This window comes from Aquarana catesbeiana, linkage group LG03, assembly GCF_042186555.1.
Source record: "Aquarana catesbeiana isolate 2022-GZ linkage group LG03, ASM4218655v1, whole genome shotgun sequence".
Classification (NCBI taxonomy): Eukaryota; Metazoa; Chordata; class Amphibia; order Anura; family Ranidae; genus Aquarana; species Aquarana catesbeiana.
In genome coordinates, this window is record NC_133326.1 from 296,680,076 (window position 1) to 296,693,281 (window position 13,206).

The 13,206-nt window shown below is 40.3% G+C and overlaps 1 protein-coding gene across 2 annotated transcripts in view; it reads right to left on the reverse strand.

Annotated features, from left to right (window-relative positions):
* Nucleotides 1-13,206, reverse strand: part of TMTC2 (transmembrane O-mannosyltransferase targeting cadherins 2) — a 422,005-nt gene that overhangs the window by 279,199 nt on the left and 129,600 nt on the right. Inside the window, exon 2 of one of the 2 annotated variants that reach the window (XM_073620217.1) lies at nucleotides 11,689-12,259. The exons of the other annotated variant lie outside the window; for it this stretch is intronic. Within the exon in view, the coding sequence (XP_073476318.1) occupies nucleotides 11,689-12,259 (571 nt within the window). The remainder of the gene's footprint in view (nucleotides 1-11,688; nucleotides 12,260-13,206) is intronic. 2 annotated transcript variants of the gene reach the window in all.

The window sequence follows — 13,206 nt, forward strand, 5'->3', positions numbered from 1 at the left end:
AATCACAGCTTTTTGGTAAAGCCCATCATTCTGCTTTCAGAAAATTAAATGAGGCTTTTAACCACTTCAGCCCCGGAAGGATTTGCCCCCTTCCTGACCAGGCCTGACTGCGTTGCTTTAACTGACAATTGTGTGGTCGTGCGATGTTGTACTCAAACAAAATTTATGTCCTTTTTCGCCATAAATAGAGCTTTTTTTTGGTGCTTTTTGATCACCTCTGCGGTTTTTATTTTTTGCGCTATAAACAAAAAAGTGACAATTTAAAAAAAAACGAAAAAAAAAAACACAATATTTTGTACTTTTTGTTATAATAAATATCCCATTTTTTTTTTAAACCAAATTTCTTCATCAGTTTAGGCAGATATGTATTCTTCTCCAGTAATGGCAGTGATCTGCGATTTTTATCGGGACTGCAACATTGCGACGGACACATTGGACACTTTTGACACTTTTTTGGGACCAGTGACCTTTATACAGCGATCAGAGCTAAAAATAGCCACTGATTACTGTATAAATGTCACTGGCAGGGAAGGGGTTAACACTAGGGGGCAATCAAGGGGTTAACTGTGTTCCCTGTGTGTGTTTATAACTGTGGGGGGAATGTGGCTGACTAGGACGAGGAAAGAGATCTTTGTTTCTACTTAGTAGAAAAGCACGACCTGTTTCCTCTCCCCTGACAGAACCGGGATTTGTGTGTTTACACACCCAGATCCTGGTTCTCGTTCTGTCACGAGCGATCGCGGGTGCCCAGCGTTCATTACGGGTGGGCGCTCCTGCTACAGCATCTTAAAGAGCCAACCAGAGAAGTGGTTAAATTAAAGAAAACAGTTTCTACAGTCAAACATGGTGGAAGTTCACTGGTGTTTTAGGGTTGCTTTGCTGCTTCAGGCACTGGATGTCTTGATTGTGTGCATAGCATTATGAAATCTGAAGCCTACCAAAGAATTCTCGGGTGCAATGTAGGGCCCAGTGTCACGAAGTTGGGTCTCCATTAGAGGTCATGGGTCTTACAGCTGGACAATGACCCAAAGCACACGTCAAAAAGCACCCAGAAATGGTTTAAGACAAAGCACTGGAGAGTACTGAATTGGCCAGCAATGAGTCCAGATCTAAATCCCATAGAGCACCTGTGAAGAGATCTCAAAACCGCAGTTGGGAAAAGGACCTCTTCTAATCTGAGAGACCTGGAGCAGTTGGGAAAAGAAGAACGGTCCAAAATTCCAGTAGAGGGGTGTAAGAAACTCATTGATGGTTACAAGAAGCCATTGATTTCAAGTTATTTTTTCCAAGGGGTGTGCTACCAAATATTAAATTGAGGGCGCCAATAATTTTGTCCAATCCATTTATGGAGTTTTGTGTGGAATGTGTCAGATTTGGCTTTTTGTTTCTCCACTTTTTTGTGTCATACCAATACAAACAAAAGAAATAAAGATGAGAATGCCTAAATATTATATTTGTAGTTGCAACTACTTTCTGGGCAAAGTGGTGCATTATCTGACAGAAATGCAAGGGTGCCAATATTTTATGCAAGATAGATAGATAGATAGATAGATAGATAGATAGATAGATAGATAGATAGATAGATAGATAGATAGATAGATAGATAGATAGATAGAAAGATAGATAGATAGATATACACAAGAGAAGCAGTAAAAGCACTTTAAATACAAGCACGTATTAATCTCTGTATATGTTTTAGTTTTAAAATTTTACAACAGAGCAAATCTTGACAGCCTCCTTTAATTGTGAACACACAGCAGGTGTGTCTAAGCCATTAGGAACTGACTGAAAGCCCATTTCAGAGTCTGTTGTCATCTGAGGATTTTGAGAATGAATTACCTCACACTACAAGCAATTAAGAGAGGTGGGTCAAAGCTCTTTTACTGCTTGTTAATTTTTTATTTAATGTCTAAAGTCTGGTACACTAAAGAATTTGCCTTTAGTGTAGCATGCTGAAATGTGGGTTTTCTAGACTTTAAGCAAATACTTTAGACATTTTACATGCAGAAATCTCATCTAAAATCAGGTATTTATAAGTCAAACAAGATCTTCGGATGGCTGTTTGATTAACAATAAAACAACATCTATACACATGCCATACACACAAGCAAACACACTGACAAAGAAGCATATGGCTTTGTGAAAGATGACAGCAATAATTAGACCAACAGAGCACACAGTAACCATCTGGGTAAAAAAAGAGCCTTGAATCAAGCAAATTACTAAAACGAAGGGTATGTTAACTCTTTCGCATACGGATAGCAGGACCTATGACAACAAGCTGATAATGCACAGCATGACCTGTCATTGCTCATTGACTTTTTCAGGGCCTGATTAATACAAGTATTGTAAGCAAAGACATGATCTGCTATATAGCGCTTTTAAAGAACGGCAATGTAGGTTTTAATATTAAACAAATTGTGAACACTGCTGAGCATATTCAATAAAGATTAAATAATAAATAATTATTTAGTAATCGCTACTGGGTTTCTAGCAAACAGGCGGGTATTGTTTTAACCACCTAGTCCTCAACCCTTTTTTGATCCTTCCACGAAGTCTTGACTTCACACCTTATACTGTATCAGTTATGTTTTGTAGACTACCCTAACATGTCATATTATCTGATGTCCTTCACAACACAACTTTTACGCACTTAGTCCGGCACCAGATCTTTACACCAAAATATAAAACTGACAAAGTTTTGCAGATCTAGGATTTGTTCATTTTTGTGTGGAGATCTGTGGTTTTCAGCACTAGAAAACCCTAGGCCTCTGCAAGGCCACAAAACAGTTTACTTTATATGTAGACTTGAATAGATTTCGGGTGAGCTCTGTAGTGTAGTGGTTTTTAATGTAATCCTTCACATTTCTTTTTTCATGGGGTGGTCTGGATCTGGACAGTGGAGATCAAGATCCACCTCCTTCCAAAACTTTTTTTTAGTTTTGGATAGAGTGCAGAGGGATTAGAACACCTGTCAGTTTTTACTGTTGTCTGTGCCCCCATTTAGGAGATGTACCCTCTCTATTTGACCTGTTTATCATTATCATTAAAAGTGAAAGTATAAGAAAATTCCAAATTTTAGGGTGCCCCTGGAAACGTAATAGCGGGGTAATCTTTCAATATGGACACTAGTTCTAGTCACCTGGGGGTCCCCAAGGAATTTCCTTAATTTGCAGGAATTTCCTCTCACTTCATATTTGGCTATGGGACAGTGAAGTGAAGGGAAATCTCCGCAATGGGACACAGATGGTGAAAAAAAAAAAATCTTACAGGGGTTATAACCCTCCCTTGCGCTATCAAAAATGTAAAAAAAAAAAAAAAAGTTTTGCCTATAGTACTGTAATGTTAAAATGGATTCATAGCAGAATTGAGTCAACTCGTTTCAGGGACCAAAATATCAGGACATCAAAACAAGTACAAATACAAAGATCACAAATCTAAAATGTCCAAAAGGCCATAAATAAAAGGCAATTAAAAAATAAATGAACATAAAAGTCAAAGTGTATATGCCCCTGCAATATCCAATTACAGTAAATAGCAGATTCATAAATAATAAGATCTTACATACAAATGTATATATACTGAAAATGGTTATTATAGGGGTATATACCCATTGACTTTTATATTCATTATTATTTTTTATATTTTTTTATATTTTTGCTTTGGATTTATGACGTTTGTATTTGTACTTGTTTTGTAACCTTGATGAAGGGGGAATGTGATTGGCCCCCTAAACGGGTTGGCTCCATTCTGCTATGAATCAATTTTATTGTTAAATTACCTTGGGCTCTTGGGCATTTGTCTAGCACTCTCATGTATGTACAGTATGTGTGTAAATTCTCAATTCTGGATCCTTTTCCTTATTCCTGAGTAAGCTCTCCATTTTGTGGAGTGCTGCCAAACCAAAGCTAGTGCTCAGTAACAAAATCAGTGACCCTTAGAAAATCTTAATCCAGCGCCACATTTGGTCTTGTGTTCGAACAATAAAAACTTAACAGTTTTTTCCCCTACTCTGCTAAAAATAAAGTGTTGCTGTCTATGGGCCCACTGGAAATTTCTCACTTTCTGTCCCGGTGACAACATTGTTAGTGGAAACACAAATCAGTAAAGAAAAATGTTTGCTGCTATGGGTACAAATGTTCAAATTGCTGTGGACTACTGATGTTTGCACATCGCATTTGCAGAGAAAGATCATTTTAGACTATCTCTGCTCACAATTAGTCAAGTTTCGAGGCTGATACCAATATCTTTCAAACTTCTTTGCAGATGACCAAATCAGTTAAAGAGGCAGCAGAAATTGAGTGCATTAGAAGGGGTGGTTTGCCCGTTCAGGATCTTTTATTTGTTCTGTGTTCCCGAACATGGCACTATAGTTCAACATGGGTTTAACAATCAAGGAAAATAAATAAATGCACTAGTCTATCAAACCTAAATGAACGTAATAGCATATCTCACCTTTGCCACATGGAACAAATGTTGCGTGTAAGATAAAGTCGTTCTAAAATGTATGTCAGGAACATTAAATCCACGTTTTGCCCTCTGAGCTACATGCAGAACAATGACAATTAAAATTAATCAATAGAGAAAACAAACAGGCTAAATGTTTAGCCAGATGTTAGCATTGAATTTTGGCTTTGGGCATGGTGTAGAAATGATTGGGAAAGATCCAAGATAAGGGCCGGCAGGAAAGGGGGATTACTAAGGACACAGCCAGGATAGAAGGGAATCGAGGCCAGAAGAGAATTAAGAAGATAATTAACCCATTCTGAAAAAGAAGGATTTGCAAGAAAATTCTAAAGCCTTCTAAAAAACAAAAGGGGATTGCAGTTGTCACTGGTAGTGATGGAGGGGGGGGAGAGGCGCTAAGTGTTTTTTTCTAAGCCCATAAGAATTGAAGAATCGATTGAAGGACACAGCAGCATGCCACTTGGAGCCTGAAACACTGATTACAGGGGGCAATAGATTATAAAATGATGGATAGCAGTGGTACTCACAATCTCCGACTTGATTTGTAATTTTGTGCTGTGGGAAGACTAAGCCTGCAGTTTAACAAATGATTGAAAAGCCCATATGGTAGCATTACAGTGCACAGTACATCACTGAAAGACACAAAATGAATCTGTCACAAAGAAAAAGTACATGGGTGAGAAGACTCAGATGAAAGCGGACATCCTCTGTAACCAGCTTCAGGCCAGCGATATCACTCATTGTGAATAGGATCAGCAGCACTGTATCAGTACTAAAATGTAGCAAGGGCAACTTTTGCTTGGGTGTCTCACAAAGATTTTTTGATTAATAGTAGACTCACTTTAACTCCCATACTCATTCTACAAGTTCCTCCAGAGAAATAGCAGCCATCTTCTCTGCTCTTCTATTTTTAGTGTTCACCAACACATTTTGGTCATCCTTAGTAATGTAAGGTAAGATGTGATTAGACAGAGCTCAGCAGTAAGACACCTGCATGCCTTAGCTCACACAGTGTGATATTTGTCTCCTGCTAGAATGCACAAGAGTGACCAGTATGGTAGGTCACATAGGTGAACCCAGATCAAAACAGGTTACAGGGTATTGCCCTAAAACAGTATCATTAAGCAATGCACGTAAAACCCCAATGTCTACACAAATCTCCAATGATTTGTGCAGATTTAGGTGGTTGTTACCTTTAGGCTGGGTTCACACTGCAGCACGCTCCAACTCACAGCAGAGGTCGGGTGTGTCTCCATTCACCATTTAAGCCCGAATTTTTGGCCAAATTCGGACCTGAAATGGACCAATAGACACACAGGACCCCTGTGCAATTCGCACCAGAGCCACTCTGGAGATGTGTGAACCGGCTCCATAGAGAGCCAGTCACAATCTCCTGACATGCGAATTGGATGCAGCAAAACCGCACTGACATCCCCTCTATTTTATCAAGGCATACCACAACCTGTAATTGATTTTTTTAAAACAAAGCCAGTAAATACCCTTTTTCAGATATATTCAGGCAGGTCATATGACTCCCAGCCGCTCTTCTATTCCGATCCAGGGCTACAGCGGGAGGGGCTGAGATCTTCCTCTGACATTAGCTGGGAAGGTCATGTGGCCGCTCAGCCCCTCCTGCTGTAGTCCTGGATCAGAAAATAGGGGGGGGGGGGGAGTGATGTGACCGGCCTGAATACATCTGAAAAAAAGGTATTTACAAGTGTCGTTTTAAAAAAAAAAAAAAGAACACTCAGTGTGTTATGCCTGGATGAAATAGAGAGGCTGTTAGTGACAATTTGTAAACTTTTCTTTTCTACTAGGAGCAGCGTGGGGGGGGGGGGGGGGGTGTCTGGGAGATACAGACACACGGAGCTGACAGTCAGGGGGAAGGGGGAGAGAGGAGAGCTGCGAATGATGGAGGCATGTAAACTGACCATGGTAATCAGGGCTTAGCAGCCCTGATTACCATGGTCAGCACACAGAGGGGGACACAGGAACTGGCAGGACCAGCCAGGTTTTTTACAGCTTACAGAGGGGCAGATTAGACAGCACAAGCACTGTGCTGTTTAATCTGCTATAAGGGAAGAGGAGCTTTTTTTTTGTTTTTTTTTGTTTTTTAGGGTTACAAACACTTTAACAACCTATTTGGACCATAGATGATTCCATTTTCTTTCCTGGAACTGCAGGTTGCAGGAAAAGAAATCACTCAATTCTCCCAATAACACAGTCAATGTTGATTAGGGAATCTCTCCCACAGCACTACTGTGTTCTGCCAGTGGGGGGGCCAGAGAGTCTTCCCGGTCAGGGAGACCTTAATGGATTACTGCTAGATGCTATAGCCGTTAGCAGTAATCGCATGCTGAAAATCCAACAGGCTGGTTGTACTGAAGTTGATCAATGTATTTGGGTACAATCAGCCTACCCATACATGGATCGAATTTCGGCTGGTCCCTGCTAAACTGGCTGAAATTCTATCCATCTATGGCCAGTTTTAGACTTTAAGGGTTCACTTTTAACTGCACCATGACCAATATGTATTCATTTGCAGAGCTTTCTGTTCATGAAGAAAATAACTTAAAAAGGCTTTACACAAAATACTGTACAAAACACACTGCCAACTACACTGCTTCCTAAATATTTAGAAATGGTAAAAAAAAAAAAAAAACAGGCAATACATGCTACATTACATGGTCAATTGCCCAACTTGGCTGACATTGTAAAAGTGAATAGAAGCGGACAGTCTGCTAGCACTACGTCTTCTGGGAAGGATCTTTAGTGCATTGTGCTAATGTCAAAAAGTGTGCAGTCTGTTTTTTGTTATAAGCTTTTTCTCTAAATATCCATCTACATTGACATCTACCATTAAAGCAGCTTCAGTCTGACCTCTCTTCTGTTCTCACTTTCCCCTGGTTGTGAATAATACAGTGACTTACAAGAGGTTTACACTTATTAGTAATACTATTAGTAATTAGTACAAGTAATAAATTCAGCAAAAACATTTTTTAAACTCTTGCTGTCTCCATACGGCTCTGTTCACAGCTATGCAGGTGCCATGGTATGCACATGTTTTTTGCATGTTTGGGTGCATTGCCTTTAGGGCAATTCATTTTAATGAGCTGCCCAGTGTGTTACAATCGCAAGAAAGAAGTGTGGGTACTTTTTTTTGGTTTTAATCGGATTGCATTACAATGTGTGGCAAGAACTTACCATGTATTATGTGGCGATTTAGCACACATGCATCAGATGGCGCAAATAGTTAGTAGGAATGAATGGTACCACATTCCATGAAACTCTAAAGTTCCTACAGAAGTTTCTAGGTGCAATTTCTGCCTCTAAATAACTCTTGACAATAATGGGCACTTGTTCCAATGAGCACAAAATAAGACATTTTCTTTCTACTCATCACCAACCTAAGGAACATTCTTCCTTCTGTCTTTCGGACCACCAATGTAAAGATGCCTTTCTCCAATGACCACCAAAGTAACAGACCAATACACTTTACATTGTCTGCATTACTTTAATAATCTTAGTAATTATTAGCAGACCTGACATTTATTTTAAGGTTCCTTAATGCTACAAAGGTTAAGACTGGCCTAGAAGCTGGCACAAGTATGTCTACAGCATAACAATTTTCCAGACCCTCTCACACATTAAAAAAAAAAAAATACTTATGGCTATAGATTTTATTGCTACCCCCGATATACTACGATTTTGTTAGACCTAGGTTAGCTTTTCAGATTATGATGAATTGAGTAAACGTTAACAAAAAGCCAAGGTGGAATCCATATCTGTACAATTGCAGGATAGTGACAAAATGTACTGAAACATGACAGGCAGGCAACTAGCATTTCAGAACGAGAGGTCTGCAGGGGCAGCCTCCACTTTCCTCTCATGTCAACTTTCTTTCTGTCTTAGGGTGAAAATGCTCACTTACTGTACCACGGATGGTCCATGAGAAAATTTTGATGGTCCCCAGGGGTTTAGCCACAAATCAACATTGTGGCAGATGTATACTGCCCAATGTTTCCAGCATTGTTCTCAATGCATGCCGACAGTCAATACAGTTAGCATGCATTGATACCCAATACCTCCTCTGTAGTTCTGGCTCCTGTAAAGGGAGGGAGCTGCTGGGAGTAGTGCAGAGAGCCGGAGGTAAAGGAGGTGGTGACTGTCAATGGCAGCACTGATCACAGTCTGTGGGCGGGAGTACGGAGCTAGAGCATATGACTGGATAAGGAGGTGAGATCAAAGCAGGCAGGGCCAACAACACTGCCTGAGAGTTTAGTGCAGTACACTTATTTTTTGCACCTACTGAACAGAATTAGAAGTGCACCTATGGTCAAAATGTAAAGTCATATACTCATTTCCACATAGTATTTCAACTGTTGCTATACTACTCATATTAACCTGAACAGTTTTGAGGTTTGTAAACGTACTAGGTAAAGATCCAGACATTTTCCTTGAATCCTTGAATTTTGTGACATATTCACAATGCCCTGTGACTAGACACTGCTGTCTCACACATTTCAGAGTCTGCCTTCTGAAGTACAGAGGTGCTGAGAGGAGAAGTTTCAGGAGGCGGAGTCAGTACAGAAATCACTGCTTGCAGACAGCAAGGTACCATGGGATATGTAGTCCTTAGAAAGGGAAGGTAAACAACAGAGGAGAAGCTGCAAAGCATGCAAGGAATCCAGGAAGTTGTTTAAAGAGATGACCAGCAGACAGGCAGAACATGAAAGAAGAATTTTCAAGTAATCTTATATTGGATTGTCAAAAAAAAAAACTATGGTTTTTATTATTACAATGCTGATGTTATAAAATGTAAGTGTGTGCTGTGACCATAGATCTACTTTAACAAAACACCTTCAGTGGCATATTTAACAGACCAAAAAGGAAGCAAATAGAGAGAGAGAGTTAAAGGGGTTGTAAACCCTCACAGTTTTTCACCTTTAAGCATTCTATGCATTACCCACTTGCCGACCAGCCACCAAGTGTAGGCTCATTCCCGCAAATCACCGTAGGTATGCGACGGCTCCTTTAAAAACCGTAGCATGGGCAAGCGTGCGTCCACTGCACCACAGGGGAACCCACGATGCGCGTGGCCGCGATGTCTGCCGGCCACCCGTGATTGTGAAAAAGAGAGCCAGAACGGGGATCTGTCAATGTAAACAGACAGATCCCCATTCTGACATGGGAGGAGAGAGAGCTGCTGTTCCTAGTGATTAAGAACAGCAATCTCTCTCCTCCTCCAGTCAGTCCCATCCCCCTCAGTTAAAAAGCACCTCCCTAGGGAACGTTTAACCCCTTGATCGCCCCCTACTGTTAAGCACTTCCCTGCCAGTGGCATTTACACAGTAATCAGTGCATTTTTATAGCACTGATCACTGTATAAATGTCAATGGTCCCAAAAAAGTGTCCGATCTGTCCACCACAATGTCGCAGTCCCGCTAAAAATCGCAGATCACCACCATTACTAGTAAAAAAAAAAAATGCCATAAATCTTTCCCCTATTTTGTAGACACTATAACTTTTTACCAAAAATATGTAGAAAAATACATATTGGCCTAAACTGATGAAGAATTTTGGGGGGGGATATTTAATATAGCAAACAGTAAAAAATATTGTTTTCTTTTAAATTATCGCTTTTTTTGTTTATAGCACAAAAAATAAAAACCGCAGCGCTGATCAAATGCCAACAAAAGAAAGCTCTATTTGTGGGGAAAAAAAGGACCTCAATTGTGTTTAGGTACAGCATCGCAAGACTGCACAATTGTCAGTTAAAGTGACGCAGTGCCGTATCACAAAAATTGGCCTGGTCATTAGGGGGGAAAAATGTTCCAGTCTGTAAGTGGTTAAGGTGAAAAAACATTTTGTGCTGCAGCACCCCCCCAGACCCCCCCTTTTTCTTACCTGAACCTGATCGTTCCAGCGACAGGGATGAGCACAGCAGCTCCAGTCACTGTGTCAGGTCCTCATTTGATAGATTGATAACAGAAGCCATTGTCTCCCGCTGCTGTCAATCAAATCCAGGGACACGGATGCCGGGGGACGGGGCCGAGTCCAGCTATCTGTATCAATGGACGCCGCAGCAGGACTCAGGAGCGCGCCTGCACAAGTGCCCCCAAGGAAAGTGGCTCTCTGTGAGGGCACTTGAGAAGAGGGGGAGCCAGGAGCGTTGTGGGGGGACCCCAGAAAAGGAGGATCAGTGGCCACTCTGTGAAAAACCCTTGCACAGAGGAGGTAAGTATATAATGTTTGTTATTTAAAAAAACAAAACAAAAAACTTTACAATCACTTTAAGGCCTCATGCACACTGGACTTTAAAAAAACGTTATAAAAACGCCAGTGGCTTTGAAGTTTTTCAACGTTTTTGCAATAGCGTTTTTTAGCGTTATCTTTTTACTTTTTTTATTTTATTCAATGGATCAAAAACATCAAAAAACTTTGGGGAGCCACGTTTTTGGGCGTTCATCAGCGTTTTTTGACGTTTTTACAGCTGAAAACAGATGAAATACTCCTCTCAGAACACACTAGTTTTGGGGTTTTTTTACAGCCAAAAAACGCCCCAGCCAAAAACTGCCGACACATAGGATAACGTGATGGGGAGTTTTATTGACTGTAGAAAAAAAAAAAAAAGTATGAAGCCAAAAACAGCTGCTGTAAAAACGTCCAAAAACGTCCAGTCTGCATGAGGCCTAATTGTTAGCAATTACATACCCTTTAGACCCCTTTCACACTGGAGGCGTTTTTTCAGCCTGAGTGCTTTCACACAGGAGCGGTGCGCTTGCAGGACGTTAGGTGTATACTCCGCTCCTCCACCACCCCTGCTCACTGAAATAAATGGGCGTCAGCGGCACTTTTTGGGCGCATTTAACCCATTCTTCGGCCGCTAGCAGGGGTTAAAAGCGCCACTAAAACTACGGTAGCGCCGCTAGTTAACGTGGCCGCGCTGTGAGCGTGAAAGGGGTCTTAATGTACATAAAAGGACAGGCAAATTCCTAACCCGACAATGGTAACAAGCCTACCTGTACTGTGAACTTCAGTTGTACTTTTAAGAAAAACAAAACAAAAACATTCACATTTATATTTGAAAATAGCTATAATATATAACATCACAATTACAAGCATCCAAGCCATATCATCTGCTAAAAGTGAATTACTGGGAGAAAAAACAAAACAAAAAAAAAAACAAACTCTGCCACATTAGCTATAAAATATACTAACCTTAAAGATCGCAGGGATAATCTCATTTATTTTTAATTTGTGGAACACAAAAATGTCATAAATGGCAGACACTGCCAATACAGTAACTCCTTGCTCCTTCCAGAGCATGCTGCAGGCTGCACATAATCCAGCACCGAATATCCAGTACCAGCTGCTGGTAGAATAGCCCCTTGTTGAACAATGCTTTGTGTAGCATAATAACGAAAGTAGAAAGAAGAGCCCAGCTCCCACATCAGCCCGGCCTACAATCCCAGCAACGGCTTCTGTATGGATTGGATGAGAAGCAAATAGAAGTCCGGCAAAGAGTGTCCAGCATCCACTGCCAAAGAGGACTTTACAAAAGTTTGTGAACAGGCCTGTGACGATTGAATGTAAAAGGATATTCACAAGGTGGTAGCTCCAGGGCTCCAGCCCCCCAAAGGTATAATTAAGGCGAAAAGAAAGAGTGCATAGTGGACGATAAGACTTATGGCTGCCACTGTGTGTAAGCAAGGTTCCCCAGAAATCATTGAAGAAAATATGGATCCATGGAGTTTCTGGAAGAAGATCCTGATTTGTCTTAATAGCCCGACTACAAAAAAAAAAGCAAAATTGAAGAGGATTAGAATTGTATTAAAAAGCAAGCATTAAAAATACAAAAAAAAAAAAAAAAAAAAACTAGCATTAGAATAGGAAAGTATTGGAAACTTGAACAGTTATAGATGAACACTTATAAAAAGTATAGAATTTTTACAAAAAGTAGGGTAAAAGGTAAATTCAATTGGAATTGATGGTCAGTCTTATTTTTTAACATAAGTCAATAGCAGAATAGATTTTAAAAAACAGATAAAACATGATGCTGTATTAGAATGTCAAAAAGCTTTAAGGGTTAGTTCACGTTTACCAAAAAAAATAGCTAAGCTGTAGATAAAAATATGCTATCCAGCTTTGACTTATGTTTAATAATGCCATTGCTATAGGTGTAGGCTACCCATGTACCTTATGAAGCCGGGATGGAAAACTCCCAGGACGTTGCTAAGAGAGGACCAGGTTTTACTATTCACCTTCACAAGAATGAGCTCTCAAATGCAGGAGATCTGATGCTCAGATCTCCTGCATCAGGAGAGAGAAAGAGCATATGAGGGGGGTTGAATCAGAGAAAGCTCACTTCTCTGAACAGGAACACCTGGGCTTCTCTTAGCAACCTCCTGGGAGTTTTCCAGTCAGGCTTCATGAAGTACTGTACATAAATGGCTACCCCTTTAACAAGGTCATTACTACATTTTGGTAGTTGTACACTTGTTTTTATCTACAGCTGTCCCTTTTCTGCATAGGCAGTTTTTGGTAAAAGTAAATCATCCCTTTAAAGCATAAAGAAGAAACATTTTGTACATCTCTGAAATACATTTATATCCCTCCCCCTTTTTTAAACGCACAGCAAAACACAGAAAAATAAATGTTTATGCGCCTGAACTATAGTGTGCTCCTTCATGACAACACAGTATTACTGGAATAGAAGCACAAAGAGCACCAACCTCT